Source organism: Mustela erminea, chromosome 2 (genome assembly GCF_009829155.1).
Source record: "Mustela erminea isolate mMusErm1 chromosome 2, mMusErm1.Pri, whole genome shotgun sequence".
NCBI classification, from domain to species: Eukaryota; Metazoa; Chordata; class Mammalia; order Carnivora; family Mustelidae; genus Mustela; species Mustela erminea.
The window spans coordinates 65,870,706-65,895,001 of NC_045615.1; the positions used below are offsets into that span (position 1 = coordinate 65,870,706).

The window sequence follows — 24,296 nt, forward strand, 5'->3', positions numbered from 1 at the left end:
AGAAAAGCAAAAAACCTGAGAAAAAATTTATCTATAGCATACTACAGGAGTTGAGCATATATATCTTCACCTAGAATCACTTTTTGTCACAATGCTCCTCATTAGCTGCTTGTTACCCTATGGAATTATACTATTTATGTGTCTACTTCTATCTCTCCTTCCACCTCTGTCTAACACATACTGGACTGCAAGCTTCAGGAGAGTAGAGACTTTTTGTTGCGTTTACTGTTCATCCTCAAATATTAGAAAAATGTCTGGCAAAAAAAATGTGCTGAATTAATGAATAAACATTTTATTCAAAGTATTCTGAGTTATTCATAATAAGACCTCATTTCTTTAGGCTGATACAGATGCTGAGGATACAGCAGTGCGTACGAACAGATTTTGAGATACCATTATACATCTTCCTTCCTTACAATCACTCTTCATTATGTTGGAGATAAAATAGGCAGGGTTAGTTTATTTTTTAAATCTGAATTTAGTGGTACAAATCCAGACCGGCCTACACAACTGGAAAAAGGCCACTGTTCAGCTGAGACAGAATTTTAAATAAACATGACTTTTCCATTATAATACCAAATTCATATTAGTCAATTCAACTGAAAATTACTCATATTGTTAATATAATTGTTAAAATATTGTTAATAAAACAAATTTCCTGTCCACATCCCTTTTTGTGGAAATACAAAACAAGTACAGTATGTTCTTTACTTTTATTGGGAATTCAAAGCAGTACCTGTTAAAATCAGCCTGGGTTCTTCATGAGAAGGAATCAATGTTGATTTTGTGGGTTTACATCTGAATTTTTTTTGAAACCCCAGAGTAGTTTATTTATTTATTTTTAAAAAGACTTTATTTACTTGAGAGAGAGAGAGAGAGAGACAGAAATAGCAACAGAGACGGCAAGAGATAGCTCGAGTGGGGCGGAGAGGAAGAAGCAGGCTTCCCTCTGAGCAGGAAGCCCAATGCGGAGTTCCATCCCAGGACCCTGAGATCATGGCCTGAGCCCAAGGCAGGCACTTAATTGAATGAACCACCCAGGAGCTCCAATTCCAGAGTAGTTTAAAGATTTTATTTTTAAGTAATCTCTATACCCAATGTGGGGCTCAAATTCAGAACCCTGAGATCAAGAGTCTCATGCTCTACTAAATGAACCTGTCAGGTGACCTGAAACTACAGGGTAGATGAAAATCAATGAACTGAAGAAATGATATTTAGGGATGAACTCCATTCCCTACAACCTGTGTTTCTTCTACTTCCCCCTTTTCAACAAACAGAACGCCACAAACATTTAAAGATCTAGTTCACACCTGGTTCTCTCTGGCATTGACCAAGTTTTCTACTCCTTTGTGCTGACCTATGAGGCTGGCTTCTTTCTTTACCTGGCTTTGAGGCAGCACGCCTGAATAAACACGACAGTTCTCATATGAACATGGAATCCTCATTATTCTCTTGCTTCCTCAGTCTTTATTCCAGAAAACACACTACTTGCGTGAATCTGTTCAGGCTAAACGAGGCATTCTTCATATTTTGTTAATAAGCCTGACAGCTTATTATGTGAAAAAGAAATTGCTTGAGAAAACAGAATTTTGGATAAATTCAACTGAGTTTCAGTCCCCCTTAGGCCACACATAGTTTCCATTTACTAGGATTAGAGTTGTTTTCTCTTGATCAGTGGAAATGAGGACTCCTCTGTCAAAACAGACCACGAACATATTTCCCTAGCTCTTAGAAACCATCCTGCCTAATTTCTGGTGAATGCGATACACATTGAGGCAAAGACTTCTATGGCTTAAAAATAAAAGAATGTAGTTTGATCTAATTTTGCCCCTTTGATTCATGAATCTGTCATGAGTAAAGTTCCATCTTCAGAGCTATACCTTTTTATGTCTTACTGAATAGATAAAAAGAGAACTATGGGTCCAACTACATCCACAGCAACGTAATTTTTTATATGGTGGCATAAATATTTTGCTTTTAGGGCCCTCTCTAGAATTGCCAAGTGGAAGATTATGACATGGTTTTCATTACAGGATCTTTCTGTAGACATTATTCAGGATAGATCCTTTTGAAATGAGACACTTAGGAATCTATATGACATCAGTACTTGCCTTTAAATTAAGGGAGTTGGGGGGGATAGTAATAATGTTTGATTAATAAGTATGTCCTAAAATTGGTGAAAAGGGGCAGAAGTTAATGAATTCTATTTCTCCTCATCAGAATTCCCCCAGCATCATATCTACTTAGGAGTAATTTGGGGGAAAACAGGAGCAGCTAATATATTTCATTATCCTATTGTCTAACCTGAGGCTTTCTGGAATTAACTTCTTATGACTCTATTTAATGTGGTATTCCCATTAGAAATGTTCATAATAGGTGATAGGTAATTTCATTCTCTGTTAGGCAAAAATATCTGGTCACCTAAACAATAAAGTCACTCCACACTTTTTTCAACACAATGGACTAAAAATATACGACAAAATATTTCAGAAATAAAGGAAGGAAAAACGCCACTAACCTTTGTTCCTGGTAACCCTGGTAAGCCTGGTTCTCCTTGAGGACCAATGAAACCTGGTTCTCCCTTTGAAAAGGATAGGCATATGAGATTGTTATTCATTTGGCAGTAAATAAGTAAAGTTAAACTGATTTACTTTTAACGGGATTTCACCCCTTTGATTGTATGCAGCTTTCCTGTTGAGGGCCAGCTACTGAGTATCAAAGCAATCGGAATCGGTTTTGGTCAATGAAAATACTCTTACCAAAGTTTTGGAGAAACTTGAAAAATTTCAAGTTGAAATTTTTGAAATTTCAAAAACTAAAACTGAAAAAGTAAAATTGACAAAGAAACAAGACCAATGTCTTTACAAAGTTCTTTGGCATCTGTTGTCCTCCATTTCTTATCATTTACCAAATTCAGATCTATTATGTTAGGGTGGATATGGTGGGTGGCCTCTGAGACAGGCCTCAATGATCCCACCTCCTGGGTATTCACGCCCTTGTGTCATCTGCCTCTGCTAAAGTGTAGATTGGACTGACTTACTCATATCTAATGAACAGACTATATTGGCAGAAGTAATAGGATATCACTTTGGAGACCAAGTTATAAAAGACTGTGGCTTCCATCTTGGTGGCCCTTTCTTGTTCTCTCTCACTTGGATCACATGCTTTGGGGAAAGCAAGCTGTCATGCTCTGAGCAGCCCCATGGGAAGCCCACATGGTGAGGCCCAAGTTCTGCCAACAACCATGTGTGTGAGCTTGAAAACAGATGTCCACCCCATCAGAGTCTTCAGATGAAACCACAGTCCTGGCTGACAGTTTGACTGCATCCTTGTGGGAGACACTGAGCCAGAGGCCACCATCTGAGTTGTGCTCGAATTCCTTTTCTTCCAAAACTGTCAGGTAATTTTTGTTGTTAGTTTTGGGGGTAATGTGAAAAATATCTCTCCTTGCTATACCTCCATAACTTCTTCCCCACTACCTGGAGGAAAACCAGTTGTGATATAATAAAATATATGTTTGGTCTTGTTCCTGGCTCCTTGCACAGAGCTTCTAGAATCCTTGGAATTTCCTTGGAATTTCCTGAGTGATAAAGAGTAAAAGGAGTAACTTTTGTTATTCACAACAAACCTCTTTCAGATGTACCTGATGGGTTCTTAGATAGCTTCCAGAGGGGAATGTTAATGTTGGAACTCCTCTCACCATCCCCAGAGAGGGCAGAGGGGCTGGCAATTGAGTTCAGTCACCAATGGTTAATGCTTTAATCAATCATGCTTATGTAATGGAACCTCTATAAAAATCTTTAAACAGTAGCGATTGGAGAGCCTCCAAGCTGGTGAACACATCATGGTGTTGGCAGGATGGGACATCTCAACTCCATGGGGACAGAGGCTCCTGTGCTCAACATTATTCTGACCTCACGCTATCTAACTCTTCATCTTAATCTTTTATAATAAACTGTAATGGCGTGGCATTTTCCTGAGTTTTGTGAGTTATTGTAGCCAATTTTCCAATTTCAGTGCGATTGAGGGTGGGTTGGTTGTTAGTACCCTCAAATCTGTAGTCAAGTCAGAAGTGCAGATAACCAGGGGACCCAGTATTTCTGATTGGGGCCTCTAGACCATCCTTTAGACAGAGGTTGTAAGTGAGGGAAGCTTTGTGGGCCTGAGCCCTTAAAACCTGTGGAGTCTGATGCCAAACCTAAATAGTTGGCGTCACAATAGAACTGAATTGTAGGACACACAGTTGATGTCAGAAAACACCGGAGACCAGTGTTCATATTTTCTCCAGTATCCATAAAGTTTTATTTTCTTTTTAACAATGTGAGCTCTAGTGTAAGAGTCTAACTTCTTGAAATCTATAAAGAAGTTTTAAAGCAAAAACTGTGATGGCTCTGTTCCCATACTTACTGCTCTTCCCTCCCCCATTTGCATTATTTCTGGAGCAGTTGCTAATGTTATTTAATACATTTGATTTTCTTTTTATGTAGTGATATTTCAACATTTGTTTTTTGATACTTAGAGTTGAGCAGGCAGATACAGAGAGTATGTTTTATGACAAGTGTTTAAATGTCATCAAGTATTTGGAAACACATTAGTTTTTAAAATATGCCTCATAAAACCTTGGGTACTGGGTGGGGAACAAAAGGATATCACTATCACAAAATATATCACATTGATACAGAACTCAAAAGTATTTATCTTTATCTCTGATGCTCATGTTTCTGGTTTCAGATAGAAAAAAAATGTGGAGGCTAAGTAATGCTTTAGGTTTATCGTTTGTGAACTTTTTGAGACTCTATTCTACCTGTTCCCATAACCTTACACATAACAGAAAGGAACCTCCAAACAAATAATTTTTGTAAGATCTCTTAATGGTCTAAAATGAAAATCAACAAAATTCAGAAAATCATTGATGACCGTTCTACTTAAAGAGTTTAACTTGTTATTTTAAACAAACAAACAAACAAACAAATCACATGGAATACATCTATTTACAAGTAAGATGTTTTTCCCAATAAAATTTCATATATAAATGCATAAATATTCTCTGTCCATCCTCAAGAAAAAAGTTGTAATAAAGTCAATGTGTATCATTAGTAATGACTTACTAACATGAAAATCTAATGTGAGTTAATAGGTTGAAAATTTATAGGTAGAAAAGACTCTTGCATATCTTCAAGTAGAAATAAACTGATCTCACTATTTAGCAAAACAAATAAAACAGCATTAAGCATACCAGTTAAAGAGAAGAAAAAAGAGTAAATATTGAAAAAAACATTTTTCTTATTCAGGTTAGTGTTTAGTTTATAAAAAGATAAAGCATGCAGTTTCAAAATTCACAAATAAATAAATAAGGTTTTGTGATCTCAGTGGTCAGACAAAAGTGACTTTTCTTCTTTCAGTAAAATAGAATATACATTAAATTCTCCTGAGGGAAGTATAGTAAGTTCCCTTAAATAGAATGTTCGGTGGGGGGGGGGGGTTACTTCCAAATACACAATTAGCCATGCATTTGACAGTCACGATGATTTTAGCACTGCCAATGTTGGCTAATTTTAAAGAATTTGAGTATGATTAGTTTGACCTTATTTCACTCTAAGAAAGCATCTGCCATATCTCTTCTCTCAATTTATTCAAAGGGAAAATAGCATCCTTAACTTTAAGATCACACTTTTATGTTTATTTAATTCCAGAGCTCTCAACCACTTTGAAGACACTTTCTTAATCCTCTCTATATCTTGGCAGAGTGGGGAGGAAATAATCATTTGTCTCTTTTCTGTCTCAGGCTTGAAAGAAACTTGTTGAGGTAAACAATGCATAAATAAGTCTACTTGTAGTCTTGAGCTTATTGGGTTGTTTCTTAACTTCCTAAGCTAAATGCGAGAGGTTCTCAAACTCTTTCCTTTACTCTTATTAGTGTACACAGTAGAAAAAGTTCATTGATAGGGTTTCAGATTCCACATTTCATTTAACACTTAATAAACTACCATTGGTAGAGTTTGGAGTAGTATTGAAGAAGAATATCCATAATTTTATGAAAAGACTTAAAATAATCATCCCTTGTCCAATGACATCTCTGTGTGAGGCTGTTTTTCTTCATACACTTCAACTAAAACAACAAATGGTAACAGATTGAATGCCTAAGCAGATATGACAATCCAGCTACCTTCTGTGAAGCTGGACATTAGAGATTTGCAAAAAAAAAAAAAAAAGTATAACAATGCACTGTTCCTGCTAATTTTTGTTTTGTTTTAGAAAATTCAATTATATTTCATTAAAATGTTATTTAATGAACATATAACGATTTTTAAAATGCCCGTTCTAATTTCTAATAAAGAAACCTCGATAGATATAATAAGCCTACATAAATGAAAATTCTTTCAATCCTAGTTTTTAAGTGTGTAAAGGACTTTTGAGACCAAAATTTTTGAGAACTATTGCTACAAAGGTCCAGAATTGAGTTAAAGCCTGGATTTGCAAATTGAAATCCTGAGGTGCCCAACAATGGAAAATACTACTGTTCTTAAGGGGTGACTTAGTCAAGACTTATCAGATAATGCAAGCAAAGCACTTTTAATGCTGTCACCAGAATAAAGTATATAAACAATAACTGTTTGTCATTATTGTTGCCCTTATCTTTCAGCCTCAAAAATGCTGGCTATCATCATAATTACTGTGGTTAGTAATAGTATTACAACAACTCTGTAACTAATTGGTAATATACAAGGTGACTTTTTGTTTCTCTACAATCTGGGTGGGGCTATACGCAATACCTCTCCAACTTCTTCCAAGAAGTAGTGCTAAAATTTCTCATGTGAATATATCATCATTTCATGAGATGATATGCAGCCTTAAGAGACTTTAGGACTGCAAAAGCAGAAGTATGTAAGGGAGAGAAGCGACAGGTGTACTAAGAATGAATTTTTTTTCCTGTAAGGACGGAAAAGAAGAAAATGGTCATACCTACTGAATTTCTCTAAGTAAATGAAATCCTTTAAAAAAAAAATCTTGCCTCTTTGACAAGACTGATTAAAAGTTCCAACCTCCTAAAATGTCTAGAAGAAAGGCCATGGCAATCTATGGTTTTGTGGCAAAAAAAAAAAAAAAAAAAAAAGCAATTGGTTTTACTACTATAGTCATGATTCTAGTAAAGCAGAATAGAGGAAGGAGAAAAATTTGGTTTAAATCTGCTCTTGCCTTGGATGATGTATCTGATTTCTTCCTGAGTTGTTTCATGAGTTTCGTCCTTTGTCTATTCTTTAATGAATTAGCTCCCCACCAATGAGTTTGAAAATCGAGTCTCAATACCAAAACCTTAACATGTTGCCCTGTGTTAAGCTGGTAGAAAAAAATCAATAATAGAGTACCTGTGGTTTTGGCAAGTAGACTGGGATTTGGGTTGGGCAGAAGAAATGCTATTTACACAGTAAAGGTCTAGTAGTACATTGCTGGGAGCTGCAGCCAACAGCAGTCAGCAGTCCTATCTGAAAATCTGACACAATTTGCTAATTTCAATGGAAGCTTTAAGCCTCCAGGGCACATAAAGATACAGAACCAAGTCTATAGAGAAAAGTTCTAGCTGAGATCAGGGATGTGTCTTTACATGACCAACTTTGGAGGGCCTAATTGTCTCACGTTGACCTTTCCAACTTAGCTAACCATTTCAGCAGCCACAACCTTGACCTTGCAGTACGAAGCTCAACGAAAATAAGTCACAGTAGCTAGTAAGTACTATATTTGAACAATTGTCCTGTTCTTGTACCAAAAAGTGTCCTTGCTAATGAGCGTGTTAATATTAGATCTCTCTTTCTTCTCTTTCTTTTTTTTTTCTTTCTTTCTTCTCTTTCTATCCACTCAGCTTTCTTTCTTATATTGGCAATGTGTGCATAAACAGGAAAATTAAGCTGTAGGTAGGCAGAATCTGTTCTTAAGGGGTGACTCAATAAGATTAAAAAAGATGCAAAAAAGATAAGATTTTTGACTGAAGCCACTTTTATTACTTTTAAATATTTTAAAAATTCTAATGAGATAGCTTAGATTCTGTGTATTCTGACAAACGTCCCTCCTACACACAAAACACCTATGACAAAACAAAATACCCCAAAACAAGGCAAACAACTAATGTCTTTAACAACAAGAAAAGCAACAAAAACTGGCCTTCTGTATTACAACAAGGCAAAGGAAAGGTAGAAAATTCCCTAACACGACCTTTCTGAAATCTAACAATAACCAACAAAGGTCTCATTAAGTTTTAGAATTCAGTAATAAAATTCAGACTGATTTCCTTCAAACCCACATTTAATACATAGCAAGAAAGCATTTGAGATCACCTTCTTTTATTTTTTAAATGGCTAGTGGAACAGTGTACTGTATATTCTTCTATCAAATTTACATAAAGGATGTCCTCGACGTAGGTGAGAAGAGTCAACAAATACATAGATGGGATTATTGGTCAAGGTAAAAAAGGAAGAGATGGCTTCATTCACACAGAAATGTCTCCCTGGGTGTTTCCCTAGAAACATCCAGAACTTACCATCTGTTAAATGGAATAGTGGCCAGAAAGTCCTAACTGATTAGCTCTTGCCCACAGAAAAATCTCTGGTTTTTCATTTATTACCATTTGTTTTATTTTTATGTCATTATCAATTAAAGCAGTAAAAGATATTATTTTTTTAACCTGTCTAAAAAAGCCTCTAACACACTAGCTTAAACCAAGTCATGTTTTCCATGATAGTTATTACTCCCAAGCAGATCCAATTTTCATTGCCCAAAAAATAGTACAATAGGGCTTGAAAAATATGTGCTGATTTGCCTGGGTGCTGAAGCATCACCAATAATTTTGATTAATGTGTCTTGACACTGAATGCATTAGCCACACAATATCCTTCTTGCTTAAAGGCTAATTAGAATTCAAGTCAGCATGATACCTGCTTCTGAGGATTACAGCAAGAACATTTGTTGTAATAAGAACGTCCAGGCAGCTAGTTTTTGTAGTGATTGATTTGTAAAATTATTGAGGGGGAAAAAAGAATGAAAAAGTAGAGTCTGTCCCTGAAACACTATTTCCCTTAGGGATAAAATTTGAGTATAAATTAAAACATCTTGGTGATATGATGAAAATGAACTGCAATAGCAGGTTTATTTAAGACTCAGAAAACATACCTTTCTCCTTTTTTTTTTTTCCTTCTTAACAGGATTACATCATGAAAACACATTTGGTATATTTATTGGAGGTTTCATTATGGCTGCTAAAAATCTCTGATTTCTGGTTGCGTGAGTTTCCTAACTGGATTCTTAAACTACTCAGCTGCTCCGACACAGACTCTGGGCAGGCAGGAAATAATTACAGGTAACAATAACACAATCTTATCCTTTTAACCAGTATTTCTTCCTTTTCTTTTTTCTTTTAGGAATACATTTCACATCCTATGTTACTTCCAGAAAGTTTCCCCTCCTGCTTTTAAAATGTGATTTGATGTTTCTGAGGAAAGAACCTCATCACCAGTGAATTTAGATGGTCAATTTCTATTAGATTATTGAACAATGTAACTAATCCTAAGAAGGCTGACCTAAATGTTCCTGCCACCTGAAAAACTTAGCCTTTCTATGATTTGGTGTCAAAGACGATTTCATATAATGAGGTATAAAAAACCGGTTACTGTCTCTTACCCTCCCAATCCTTAAATTCTTAACCTGAATGTCAAATTTTCACTAATGTGGAAGCCAGAAGAAAACTATCAAGTTTGAGGGAAAATATTTAAGAATTTTTTGCCACCTAAATGCTTTTTTCATTTATGTATTTTTTACTGTATTATGTTTCCCGACTCTATTAATTTTACTGTGTTACATAAATTTTTCCCAATTTACTTTCTGAATATGATGAGATAAACTAGGGGTCTCTGTTGAAAGGAGAAAAGCAAGCATTGAAAACCCGTATTTGTAAAAAAATGTCTAAGTCCGGGCAACGCTATGACTGGGGCCTAGAAAGATTTCCTCATTACATGTCCAAGTTCTCTTGCGAACAGCATAGGAAGAGGAGTTTTGACAGTACCATGCCTTATGCCCAGAAGTTTGCATTCCTTCATCCTTTGTTCCTGGAATGTATTTGAGTTATAGGAAAAGGAGAATAGTGTGATGTTTCAAGAAAACTAGGTTTCTTATAGCTCTTAAAGGTAACATTCATCCATCACTGCAAAGGAGTTTTCAGAATTTACCCCTATTAACCTGTAGAATGTAAATGGCTTTATGTTCTCCAGGTTAAAAGAACTCACATGAGGAAAGATTAGATTGAACATGTGCATAACCCATGTCTCCAATATTCTGAGTTGCTCCAAGAGAAAAAAAGAGTAATAGCTAATATTTTTTGAGATTTACTATCCGCTTGGCAGTATTTTAGGAACAACACATATATTAATTCACTTAATATACACAACTCTCTGAGTTATATACAACAATGATTCTCATTTTATAAGGAAACTGGAGAACAGGGAGATTATTGTAACTTGCCCCATGTTATGGTGAGGGGTAGAACCAGGACCCACACACTGGTGGTTTGGTTCTAAAGTCAGGTTTTTTGCTCACTGTTCTATATTGCTTCATTACTAGGGTAATGTAATCATAAGAAGGGTAAGTAATGTATTTACGTTTTTCAAAATAAGTGTGGAGAGAAAAAAATTTAAAAAATAAGAACATCAGATCTTACCCTTTTATGTGATATCAGAAAAGCTAGTTACTCAAAAGTTTCACTCATGAAAAACATATTTGAAGTCTTATTTATAAAAATCATTTTGTGAGCTCAAATCTTATTCCAGAAGATCAATGTCTGCATGGTACATTGTGCATAATTTAATTTTCCCAGTTGAACATCTTGACATGATATGAACCATGAATGCATGAAATAGGAATTCCAAATGTCTTCCACATGGTGAGAGAACTTTCCAATACTTGTGCAGGAAGCTTAAGAATAGTTTGAAATTAAGTTATGCCTGTTGTTGGTGACTTTTATTATGTATGCCCAAGGTATCAGCACTTCTCTCTGAGTGGGACTCTGAGGTGATAGATAGATGAGTCTGCTGTCTGTATTTAGGCACTTTGCTCATTTCCTGAGAGCTGTGTGGAAGGCATTTGGGTGCTCATTAAGTTTCCCACCATTCCCAGAGAGCAACAGGTGGCAAATCAAAGCTTCCCTGGTATGTCATGGCTGGTTTCCTCAATGTCTTGGAAATAATGGATGGCATCTGCATGCTTTCTGTAGTACCAGAAGATAAGAAGGGGATGAATAGCAACAGGAAGTATTTCCAGAGCATGAACTATCACACAGTTCTTGCTACCACACATTCTAAATCCATACATGTGGTTTCATCTTTTAAATATTATTACTCATTCAAACTATGAAATCACGATTAACCATCCTGTGGTTAGCAACTGAGTAGAAGCAAGGCATATTGGAGGAATAAAGAACATCTCAGGTAATGAAGCTATATTGTAAAGTTATAAACATGTAACTCCACATTTATAAATATCCAATGCCTGCTAATGACTATGTGTTCTTAAATTATCTCCTTCACAAGAGGACTTCTGTATTCTGAGCACCTACCATATTATAAAGAAAGAACATTGCTCACATCCTGAACTAGAGTGAGAAGACAAAGCTAATTACAAAATCTGTGATTTAAATCAAGTACTGAGTAATTCCCCAACAATATTTGATAATTGCATAGAAAAGTATCTCCAGCGAAGGATAAAAAGGTTTTGTCAATTGACAGCTTCTTGTCACAACAGTCACACTCAAGGTTTAAAAAATCCAAGGCAAATATCAGCTATATGATCCTAACAAAATACTTCTGGCCATGTCTTAGGACCCTTGGAATAAAAGCGTTCACTGGAGGTGGCAAATCACCAACACTCTTCCCAATTTGAAAAAGTTCAAAACTTTCGGACTAGTTCACATATGATTAGGGAAATTGCCATGGGCTATTTTTCGTGGTGGAAGATATAAAATGAATAAGAGGTAGCAAAAACAAATAGAGTAATTCAAGTTGGTTTTTGTTCGTCTAGGAGGGAAAAACCCCAACAACTTCACCCTTACATATTCTTTCCCACCAAGACAGTGCCTCATCCTCAAGCGCATTTCAATGCAGGGCTGGAGTTCCTGCCTCACCAGTGACCATTGGAAGCACAGCCTTGCTAACTTAGGAGTAAAGCACTATAGGAAACCCTCCACTAGCCCTTCCCAAATGTCCCTCCTTTCCAGTGCCTTCCCCCTTATATATAATGCCACCAGGTTATTTTTAACTTATGTTGAATTAAATAATAATTTTAATTATCATTTAAAATAATTTATAAATGTACTTATAAACAAATTTATAAATGTACTTATAAATAAACTTAATAATAAATAATATAAATATAATAAATATACTTATAACTTATAATAAAATTTATAAATAAATTATAAATTATTATTTAAAATAAGACTAAAATAAATTAAAAATTTAATAATTTTCTTAAATTTATTTTAGAAATCTATGATCTCCCAGTCATTTGTAAAAGGATCTTTTTTTAATGTGTGGGAATTACTAAGGAACCTTCCATAAATTAGCTCTACAATATGAAATCACATATTTAATTATTTTGTTAAATAGCAAGTGGTAAGTAAAAGACTTTGACTTTTTAGTAAGCTGTTCTCCTATAGGGTACTTTTTTGCTGGGGAAGCCAAAGGCAAAAATAAAAGGATATATCTGAATGTCCATGATACCAATCTGGAAACATCAAACAAAAAGCATAAATTTCTGACTGCCAGCCTGAAAACACGGTTTTCATGACTGTTACTTATACCAAATAAAGTCATGGACTCTGAAAAACAATCTGAGGGTTTTGAAGGGACGGGGGGTGGGAGGTTGGGGTACCAGGTGGTGGGTATTATAGAGGGCACGGATTGCATGGAGCACGGGGTGTGGTGCAAAAATAATGAATACTGTTATGCTGGAAATAAAAAAAAAAATAAAATAAAATAAATGGGTAGAAAAAAAAAAGTCATAAAATATATAATACCATATGATGTCTGGGGAACTCAGTAGTTTATCTTGTTTTATTCTAAAGCCATATTATTTCATGTATTGTACTTCAAATACAACCTTCATCAAACAGTATACATAGCCCACACAATGAAACTAGGATTATTCATTTTAAAATGGTCTAACGTACACTAAATATTGATTCAAAGTTTATGAGAATAGTGTAAGGAAAAATATACTTGCGTTATGTTACTCTATCAAACCATTCTAGAAACAACTTTAAAGCGTTTCAGCTTTAGAAATCAGATCTTAGAGCCTCACTACTGCTAAGGCAATAGAACTTTAAGCATGTCAGTTGTCCTGTGAAAAATTTTAAGCAATTAAAAAAATGTATGTTTCCTAACATTTTTAGATGGTTTTAAAACATGGAAAACAATGTTTTCAAACTAAGCTTTTAGCGGTTATTTCAAAAGATACACACAAAGTTTATGGAAATAATATATGGTACAGGAGAGTTTAGTCATCTGATTTGTCCTTTGCAGTGAGAGTTATTGACAGGAAGTGGAAGCAGAAGCTATTTTGGAGCAATTGTTTTAACGAATGAATTACAAAAACAGCTGCCTAAATGTTTGATTTATGGGAATGTTAAGACTCTGATTCCAGTCAGAGTCTAAGGGATGCAAAGAACAAAATTAAAATGTGAAAGTGGACATCCTAGACTTTAAAGAATTCCTTTGTGGCACTTACATTTTTTTCAAGGTCATAGTAGGTTCTAATAGTAGAATATATAGTCCAGATAGCAACGGCAAATCTCAGCAATACTTGCACCTAGTTTTCAATTTAAAAATGCTAACGTGGGCCTCAAACCCATCACTCTGAGATCAAGACCTGAGTGGAGATCAAGAGCTGGATGCCCAACTGACTGAGCCACCCAAGCGCCCCTCGATTTAAAAAATTTAATTGGTTGTGGGGCACCTGGGTGGCTCAGTCATTAATCGTCTGCCTTCGGCTCGGGTCATGATCCCAGGACCCTGGGATCAAACCATGCATCAGGCTCCCTGCTTGGCGGGAGGCCTACTTCTCCTGCTCCAGCTCCCACTCCCCCTGCTTGTGTTCCCTCTCTAGCTGTCTTGTTCTCTGTCATAAATAAATAAAATCTTTTTAAAAAATTTAATTGATTCAGATGGCTGGAGAGAATTTAAAGGGTAGCATTATATTTTTACTTTTCATTTTTTTCCTATTTTCCTTTGATTTCTGTGACTTTCACAGTTACAATTCTATGAAACTGAGACTGTCAGTGCAGTATTTACCTTTATCCCCGGAAGTCCAGGAAGCCCAGGAAGCCCTGGTTCACCCTACATAGGAAAATCACATAGCATTATAGAACAACAGTCACTCAGTCACAGTATTTGGAGAAAAACATGGCAAGTGTTCCTAACTGAATACTTGCTATATATGTTATATATACACATATATAAATATTGTCTAGTTCTAAGAACCTTGGTGAGATTATACAGTTCAGTCAACTCTTGATTCAGGGATGGGTTGACCATTTGCAGATTTTTCAGGATTTTCTCTCTTCCTGCCATCTCACTGCTCCTTGGCATCTCAACCAGAAGGCAAGTGAGAGAAGTAAAAGGAACAGAAACTCTTGTGTGTTTTATTATTCTCTGGTAAATAATTTCTTGCGGAAGCTGAAGCTCTTTGCTGAAATGAGGATTATGTATGCATTTGTATAATGCATCCTGTTCCCGGGCTCTCTTACCTCAGATAATCAAGAGTTGGCTGTGTGAACAGATGGTCACATCAAAACAATATACATTAAAAGTCTTGCTCACTTAAAAGTATAGTAAGATTTCTTTTCCATTCCTGAATGATGAGAAGATAAATGCATGGTCAAGATCATTCTTAACTTCAGCCTGTATTTCTGACAATTGTTGAGTCTGGGTAACCCTGCTTAGCGATTTAGAGCTAATGGTACCATGCGTGCAGCTGTTCCTGAATACAGGTTTGAGATTAAGTGGTACATTTTGTGTGAGCACACTGGAGTCAAGTTAAATCTCATTTTCACAGAATTGTCTACATTATTTTAAGTACAAAGTATAGTGACAAGAGGTTAAATTGCTTAGAAAATCCCCTAAATTCCACTAAAGAAACATAAAGGAATTGCCAGGGGAAATGAAAGTCCGTCCTATATTGGACTGAGATGACTATTATTTGTGGAAACAACATTTGAGGGTCAAAGTCATACATTGCTTCAGAATGGTCAGTCAGTGAGATAGACAACTATACTAAAAGAGACTAGGGCATTAAACTAAATAAAAGTGGTAAAGGGAGACACTTCTTTTCATCTAAATGTTTCAACAATCCTCATTCCAAGGAAAACCTAGGAACAATCAGATATTTTGTCTTTAATAGTATTACTCTCATATTATGAAGAGTCATAATTTGCTTTGGTATTATCAAAAAATGACTCCAGATACTGTTAACTAAGCTGTATGGTTAGACGTAGAAGGGACAATGACTTTCCTGATGGTTTAGGTCACAGGTACTTCAGGAATGCAAAAGAAAAGCTACACTGTTTGAAACTATATAACTCAAATTTTGTACTGTGAACAGTAAGACTAAGATGAGGTTATGCCAGAGAAGAAAGAATGATCATTATGAATTTAAGATTGCATTCAAAGAATACTTGTCCAAGTGGATTAAACTTCTTAAAGAAACAGTATGCATTGGATTTTCTTTTTTCTTTACCCTTTGCCCTTCATTTGATAAACTTAAGAAGATCCAGTAAATAAGGCTGCATCTATATTTTACTGAAGATTCTCTTTTACTTAAAAAAAAAAAAAAGTACACGGCATCCGAATATACAGTAAACTGAAGGAGAACACACAACCAATAAAAGCAAACCTATTGGTGAAAAACCTATAATTTTGTATTGTTTGCAGAAAGGCCTCTGAAACTCAAGGCATCTTATTTGAAACACGTGAAAATACAGGGGTTATAACACTGTTTGCCTGCAGGAGTTCTCACCATACACTTCCCTCCACTATATTAAAAGGATTGTACAACTACTTTAAAAAAGATACATATATACACATGTGTACACAGACACATGCCCATGTTTTCTGGCAATGAGAAATTTGAGAAATATGTATGAGACATTACAGATATTTTACAATGTAGATTGAATATTTAACAGAGACTTCAGCATTTAGCTGTTCCCTATGTTACATGTGTATGTATGTAGGTGTGTATACATATTACATTATTAAATGGACTTTTTAAAGGAAAAATATTTCAGAAAGGAATTTGCTTTTTCCAAATTTATGTTTATTTAATGCAGTAGTCAACACAATGAAAGATTATAAAATATTTCATATTACTCTTTGTGGAACACCTCAACATTATTAGGAAGACTTTTCTTACAATATAAAAATTTTCCTATATTTATACCATGAAGGTTTGTCTTCCAGTAAGACCCAGTTTTTGCTGACTTCTCCATTTTTGCCTATTTCTTGGCCCAGGAGCTTCTCTAGGTTGAATTCTTGGGCATGCATGGCCCAAAGTCAGATCTGGGTCATAATTAAGAATCGGTTTGTTCTTCAGTTTAAAGAATACTTGTCCAAGTAGATTAAACTTTACACATTATACTTCGGGTTCTTTTTTTCTTTCCCTTTGACTCTTTACCCTCCATTAAAGGAGACCCTTGTCTGCTGTCAAATTTGTGACTCTGCTTTTGCTCCCAGTGCCTTGTACTTTTACATATACTTCAACTGCGAAGGTCCCTTCTAATGGGGGATCAAGTATTTTCATATCTTGAAAATTAAAAAACGTATTTTAAGAAAATGCAAAGAAGTTAGAAAGAGAAAGCTATGTGATGAAACACAATACCTATTTGTATAAATCTACACATTCAGTTTACACATAAATACGCATACTAACTCATGTATTAATCACGCACTTTCCTGTTGAATCTATCAAAGGAAAATACTACGATGAAGTCATTCTACATTATGAATGTTGCTCTTGGACAACACCAGACAGTGGAAAGCTTATCAATGGGCTTTTTGTTCTGTCACAACACTCTACATTTCTGAAATGTCCCTCACGCAGGAGCTTATGTATAGAATGCACAACACAGTTCTTCAATGATGAGGAAAATGCCATGGAAGTTCTCTTGGATTGGTTCTGTATTCAGTTCTGCTTGTCATTTTCTAACTTGAGTAAGCAGCAAGCATGGGAATACTCTACTTCTAAAGCAACGTTGGGGTAAGTATTGCCAAATCTTGATTCTAGACAAAGGAAGTTGTAAATACTGTAGGCAAGTGAAATTGCATCAAAGGATAGAATCTGGCCTAAATGTTGATGAAAAGATGCTGTTCATTTCAGGGCACATACTCATTCAGATAGGTTGTGAGCTTTTAATGAATCCACCCCTTCTCCTGATATAATTTAAAGCAGATTTTTAATGAAATACAAAGGAAATCCAATCTTTCCATATGTAAACCTAAGAACTTCTAGGAATGAAGCTAAATTGTATTTCTAAATAATCATAATAAGACAATATTTTATTAAGCAATTGAAAATCATTTTGGATCTTCCACTGTGAAAACAGTGGAACCTATATAAAATTATGGCAGATTTGTTTTGTTTTGTTAAAAAAGCATAATAGTCCTACAGACATTTTTTTAGTATATCACATATTTGGAGAACACTTTAAATTTAGCCTTCAACGTTTAAAGATGAAGGAACCTAAAATTAGATCATCTGAGAAGATTATTTGCTTTTTCAAACCAAAGCAGACCATGGATCTCTGATGATACCACTAATTTCAAATTCCTTACATAAAGAATCAGTAGGAAATGTTGGGATTTTAAGAGCAAAATTCACAGAATTCTGCTGGGGTCTTTGGAAAAGTGAACATTACCCAAAACTGGGCCTGATGAATCATTATTCTTATAGCCTAAGTTTCAAGAGAAACTGAGTTTCAAAAGAAAACTCTATTTTTAAATTAGAGGAATTTTAAAAGAACATGATAGGCCTTCTCAAAAATTACTTTAATCCTAAGTGTTAAAACAAAGCAATCATCCTCTCAATGGCTTCAAGAGTGTGGGAACATTATTTTACCATGTCTTAGGATTCCAAACTCCTATAATGAGATTTATTCTTTCTTTTCCTTTACACTAATGGGGTAAATTCTGTATCTCTAATTATGTTTTTTTCTACAACATCAGCTATTGCTAGATAAAGGCAGAGTCACGATCTTAAGAGATTTAGCCTAATGTGGAATTCACATTTACTTGTTAGCTCTAACACATCTGTTACCTAAAGTCTGACAGCACTGGGCACTGATATCCAGATGCTCAGACAATAAACTGCTAACAGTTGTTTCCTGCCTCAGACTCAAATGAGAATATGAATCTAAACATAATCACTGCATATCCTCTAATTTATCACTGAAGTGAAGCAAAAATGATTCAAAAAAATTCATGTATGCATTCACAGATCAGTTAAAGTGCTTGGCTAGTGTCTCCAATTAAAACTTCATTTATTAACAAATCTGGTTTGTATAACATAACACCCACTGCATAGGGAGACATAATTCACATAAGAAATGTCAGGAGGGAAGTATTTGAAATGAAAGGAAAAGGAATATAAGAAGCTCTCATTCCCAATTGAAAAAGTTTAGTAAATACTCATTTCTTCTCATGAATGACAGAAACATGCAGAGCGACTTTAAACATGCAAGATAAGTTGTTGGCATTCCAACCTGACTCATCTTTGTTAGCCTCGGACAGCTGAGTATATGCAGACCTTAGCTGATAAAACATCTTTTTACACGTACATAGTGCTTCATATTTTGCCATGGTCCACCTCAACCCTTTCACAATGCAAAACAATCAATAGCATTCTGCATGCAAAGCTTGAAGACTACATTGTTTTTCAATTGTTTTCATATCACACCGTGGATAGTAGGTATAAAAAATGGCAAAGATGAGGCAGTAGAAAGAACACACTAGAATAGAGGTATTACCTTTTGTCCTGGGCGACCAGATTCTCCAGGTTCTCCCTGCCCGAAAGAAAACCAAAGATGTTAAAAACAATCTTACAAGAATTTTCCAAAATCTTTAGGCCTCTAGACAAGTTCACAGAGATGGCCTAGCCTTCTTGATCACAGGCATTTCATTCATTTTATTCTATTACTCTATGTCTCACCAGAGACAGGAATTTTTTTTTTTTTTTTTTTTTGCTGTGAACATACCTAAAGCTCACATACAAATCCACATTTTTGTAAAAACCAGCTGCAAAGAGAAGTGAAGGCAGGACCTCTTATTTAAGCCTTTATCAGATTTCCAGCAGATACGCCGTGTTGTGTTTGGAAGCATTACATTCATTACAGAAGAATAAAAAACAGTCATAGCCATCAAAACTGGTATGAAAGAAGAGAAAGCAGAGGCTTATAAAATTCAGAGCTGTAACTCCTGTGGTACAAACACTTACAAAGTTATAGTTACCTTAATTCCTGCAGCTGATGATCCAGGGTCACCCTAAAACAAAACCCATGAGAGATTATTCCACAAGTTATGAGAATAGGAAACATACAAACACACCGAGAGCCATTATCAACATGGCATTCAAAGGCGCCCCATGACTAACAGGACCTAACTATACTCCATAAGACCACACCAACATGTCAGCTGTTAAGATGTCAACAATTTCCAAGGTAAACAATGCACTTTTCTAAAAACACGGGTTTATTTTGAATGCAAAGTACTTAAGGACTATATTTCTTGAAGTCAACAGAAATATATAAATATATATCTCTTCCCTTGATACAGTGCTAAAAGGGCATTCTAAAGTAATAAATTATAATTTGGAGATCTGGAATTTTGGTTTTCTCTATTTCTGGAATTTATTAATGTCATGGGCTCTCAGTTACTGGGAGCTCCTTGACCCTCTCGGTCTTCAGAAAGTCAGGGTTCAACAGATGAAGTCAAAGGGTTAATGATGTCGAGCTGGAAAAAGCCACGTAGCAGGTCGGTTTGTTTTCCTCACGAAGTACTGTCACAGTTACGACCGGCACATTTTCTCTAGCTTTACACTTATTTCTTTGTGACACAGTCACTGGAAAATTACAGGATGATGGATGACTCTCAGGTGGCAGGGACATATGTAAGACCTGAGAGAAAATCTTGAGGTAGAATCTGCTTTCTTTTCTTTTTCCTTAATTTTTTTCTTAAAGATTTTATTTATTTTATTTGACAGAGATTACAAGTAGGCAGAGAGGCAGGCAGAGAGAAAGATAGAGAAGAGGAAGCAGGCTCCCTGCTGAGCAGAGAGCCCGATGCGGGACTCGATCCCAGGACCCTGAGATCATGACCTGAGCCGAAGGCAGCGGCTTAACCCACTGAACCACCCAGGCGCCCTCTTTTTCCTTAATTTTTTACTGTTTTTTTTTTCCTACCAAACATTTATTTATTTAGGTATTTTAATTTAAATTAAATTCATTAATGTGTATTACTAGTTTCAGAGGTAGACTTCAGTGATTCATTAGTCTTATTTTTTTTTTTAAAAGATTTTATTTATCTTGACAGACAGAAATCACAGGGAGGCAGAGAGGCAGAGAGAGAGGAAAGGAAGCAGGCTCCCTGCTGAGCAGAGAGCCCGATGCGGGGCTCGATCCCCGGACCCTGAGATCATGACCCGAGCCGAAGGCAGAGGCTTTAACGCACTGAGCCACCCAGGTGCCCCCATCAGTCTTATTTATATAATACCCAGTGCTCATTACATCATGTGCCCTCCTTAATGTCCATTACCCAGTTACCCCATCTCCCACCCCAGCAACCTTCAGTTGGTTTTTCTATGATTAAGAATCTCTTTGGAGTGGGGGAGCGCTCCTGAGTGGCTCAATCAGTTAAACCTCTACCTTTGGCTCAGGTCATGATCCCATGGTCCTGGGGTCAAACCCCACATAGGGCTGCCAGTGGGGACCCTGCTTCTCCCTCTGTGTGCTCTCTCACTCTCTCTCTAAAATAAATAAATAAAATCTTTTTAAAAAGAAAAGTCTCTTATGGTTTGTCTCCCTCTCTGATTTCATCTTGTTTTATTTTTCCCTCCCTTTCCCTATGGTCCTCTGTTTTGTTTTTTAAATTCCACATATCAATGAGATCATATGATAATTATCTTTCTCTGATTGACTTTCTAAAAGGCACTGTTCTCCATTGGGATACCACAAGAGGGTGACTACATTCCCAAAGTAAATGTGCTATAAAATCCACAGAGAGGGATTGGAGGAAAAGAATATGGAGGTTAGTTAAGAATGTTGCTTCTTTCTTTTTTTTTTTTTTAATTTAAATTCAATTAGCCAACATATAGTACATAATTAATTTCCGATGTAGTGTTCAATGATTCATGAGTTGCGTATAACACCCCATGCTCATTACCTCATGTGCCATCCTTAGTGCCCATCTATCTCTAAAATAGGGCAACAAAAGGGCCTTGATTTTCAAGCTCCTTCTAACCCCCAACCCGTAAACATGTTACAAGGCAAAAAAAGAAAAGGAAAAAAAAAACCAAACAAAAAAAGAAAAAGAGGGAGAAAACTTAACTACTTGAGGCTATTGAGAAAATAGGAATTGCCATAGAAGGAAGGTACACACTGGAATTTCTTCAGTTGTCATATGCATGCAAGTGCTCAAGGAACTCCAGGGATCTGGTTCCCTGTTCTGGATTTAGGAAGTTGCTCATCACCCTCTTTTAGAAACAGAGATGAAGCCTCAGGCCTCTGTCCATGGAGCACTGGTCCACTTCACCCAATTCTTCCCATCTCTTCCCCAGGTTGGCACCTTCTCTTTCTTGAGGTCTCAGCTTATATGGCTTTGCTTCAAAGAACCCATCAACAACCAACTTCAGACACACGCCCCCACATACAACTTCCTCCCATCCAGCATTGAGCTCTGTTCATGTCCTGCAAAGCTCACTTCAGAATTACATATTTATGTTTTCTGCTTATTCATTGTCTGTCCCTTCATCAAACAATCAGCCACACAGGGAGAGATTCAGTGCCTGTTTTTATTCCGTGCCTAGCCCATAGGAGTTGTTCAATACCTCTATGGCAAAGGAATGAGCAAATCTCAAAAAAGAATGTTTTAAACAAGTCAGCAGTCAAGGATCAAAATGAGAAAAAAATTTAGGAAGGGGGAAAAGAACTTGGGAAGGAGAAAGAAATCATGAATTAGTTTACTAAAGAAACTGACACATATGTGAGCTTCTTTGATGTCTGTAATTGTTGTTACCCAAGGAAAAATTAAAACATGATAAAACACAAGGGCCCTAAATACTGTCTTCTCCTGACTTCTCTTTCTGATCACTAACATTCAGCTGAGTTCCAAATGGGGAGTGAAATAAATGTGACTAATAAAATAATACTTATTTCTACTAAATCAAATCTGAAAGCCATCAACACCAATGAATCTGGTTTGTAATATTTTGCACAAGGAGACCTTTGTATTCCTAAAAGCAATTTTGACTTTGCAAAGTCCCTTCTCTCATCTCATTTAGACCCCATAAAATTCTGATGAGATAGGGCATATATGACCATTTTCACTTAGTAGATAAGGAAATTGAACCAACGAGAGATTAAGTGAATTTTGGACTTTCTAAATTCCATTGTCATGTTCTTTTTATTAGAATAAGAATTATTGGTTTATTTCATTTTGACAACAGGGCATAAACGTTGCAGTAAACTTAAAAATAAAGGGAAGTTGCTAGTATTAACTGCAGTTTAAAACCTTTTTATTTTAATGTCTTAATGGAATGTGGCTGGATAATCTACCAATGAGACTAAGGACTAGATTTAGTTCTTATAGGAAGCGGATGAAGAGAAAGACAGTTTCCTGAAAGGCTGATTTACTTGTGGAAATTGGAGCAGTTTCATTTGAGGCGACTATGAGTGATATTTTAATTCTCTTTTTAAAAACTTAGACTGTGAAATCTTGAGGAATTTTTATAACTTTTAAGTGGCAAGACAACTGCTGAAAGACAGTCATAAGTTAAACATTTTAAAGGCTAGTCCTGCAAGTTGTGGAAATAAGACCGTCAGTGCTTATTTCATTCCTCCAAAAATGAAAATGAATACAGGATTAAAGGCGGAAAAATCCAACTATGTCTCAAGTATACTCTTCGTTTCGTAAGTCGGCTGGTCTAGAAACACATTTCCACAGGGCAAGTCACGAATGGGAAAATCCTTTGAGAAGACACTTGAGGTAAATGAATTTGACTTGTGATCATTCAAACACAGAGCTTCTGTTTTGGGTGTGATTATTTTCAAACACAATAGTTAGTATATAATGTTGTGTATGTGTTAATAAAGTCTAAGTGGATAAATCAAGTGAATGTGGTGACATTTCTATCATTTATTAATTCATTTGATAAGTGTTTGTTGAGCACGGACTATGTGCCAGCCATGTTCTGTTTGCAGGGATGGGGGGAGGTGGGTGAAATCGGGGAGCAATGCAGTTACAATCCCCGCCCTTGGCCTGTGCTCATCACAGCCACGTACTAAAATATATACAAAAAAAATATTACCGATTAAAAGCATTAAAAAAATACTATCTTTTTCTTCCTTTCTTTTCATTTTTATAAGAAACATCTGGAATAGGAAGAGATTCTCATGCTTGGGAAATCCTGTGTCTCTGTATATAGCAGAAGACATGATAAACAAATGCACGTTACAGGAAAAAGTTCTACCATTCCATGGAGATAAAAAACAGTTTAAAGGAAAACAAAAATTTTTAAAACAGGTTGTTTATTCAATAAATATTTATTATCTTACAAGTATATGCCAGGAACTTAGACTGGTGCTGGGAATAGTCTGAATCATATAGTTTCTCTTTATTTGTGCGTTTTTTCTTTCCCAATGAGCTGGATGTCCAACTAAACAAGGAATTACAATAAACTGTGATAACGGTTATGAAAGGGATTTTAAAGAGTATTGTGGGAGACTAGAGTAGGTAACCTAACCAATCTGGAGAAGACTGAAATGACTGCCCAAAGGAAATGACTTATAGACAAAGGTCATCTAAAGAAAAGAAAGTGGAGGAAGGAGTGGACAGACAGGAAGAGTGTTCTAAGCTGAGGCAACCACATGTGCTGAGTTAGAGAGGCCCTGCATTGACCGGGGCTGCTGGGGCCCACTGAGATAGATCTTCACACAGGATTTTAAGAAGAGACAATTTGGTGGTAGCTCCAAATACAGGTGCGACTTCTGATATGCA

General features: G+C 35.9%; 1 protein-coding gene across 15 annotated transcripts in view; it reads right to left on the reverse strand.

The window, feature by feature from the left end:
- The window catches only part of COL25A1 (collagen type XXV alpha 1 chain), a 463,262-nt gene that overhangs the window by 53,620 nt on the left and 385,346 nt on the right, over nucleotides 1–24,296 (reverse strand). For 13 of the 15 annotated variants that reach the window (XM_032333117.1, XM_032333109.1, XM_032333113.1 and 10 more), the window contains 4 exons: nucleotides 19,536–19,568; nucleotides 19,055–19,090; nucleotides 14,328–14,372; nucleotides 2,519–2,581 (listed from right to left, as the gene is read on the reverse strand). In XM_032333117.1, coding sequence (XP_032189008.1) covers nucleotides 2,519–2,581; nucleotides 14,328–14,372; nucleotides 19,055–19,090; nucleotides 19,536–19,568 — 177 coding nt within the window. The remainder of the gene's footprint in view (nucleotides 1–2,518; nucleotides 2,582–14,327; nucleotides 14,373–19,054; nucleotides 19,091–19,535; nucleotides 19,569–24,296) is intronic. The other 2 variants (XM_032333114.1, XM_032333121.1) reach the window with 1 other exon arrangement.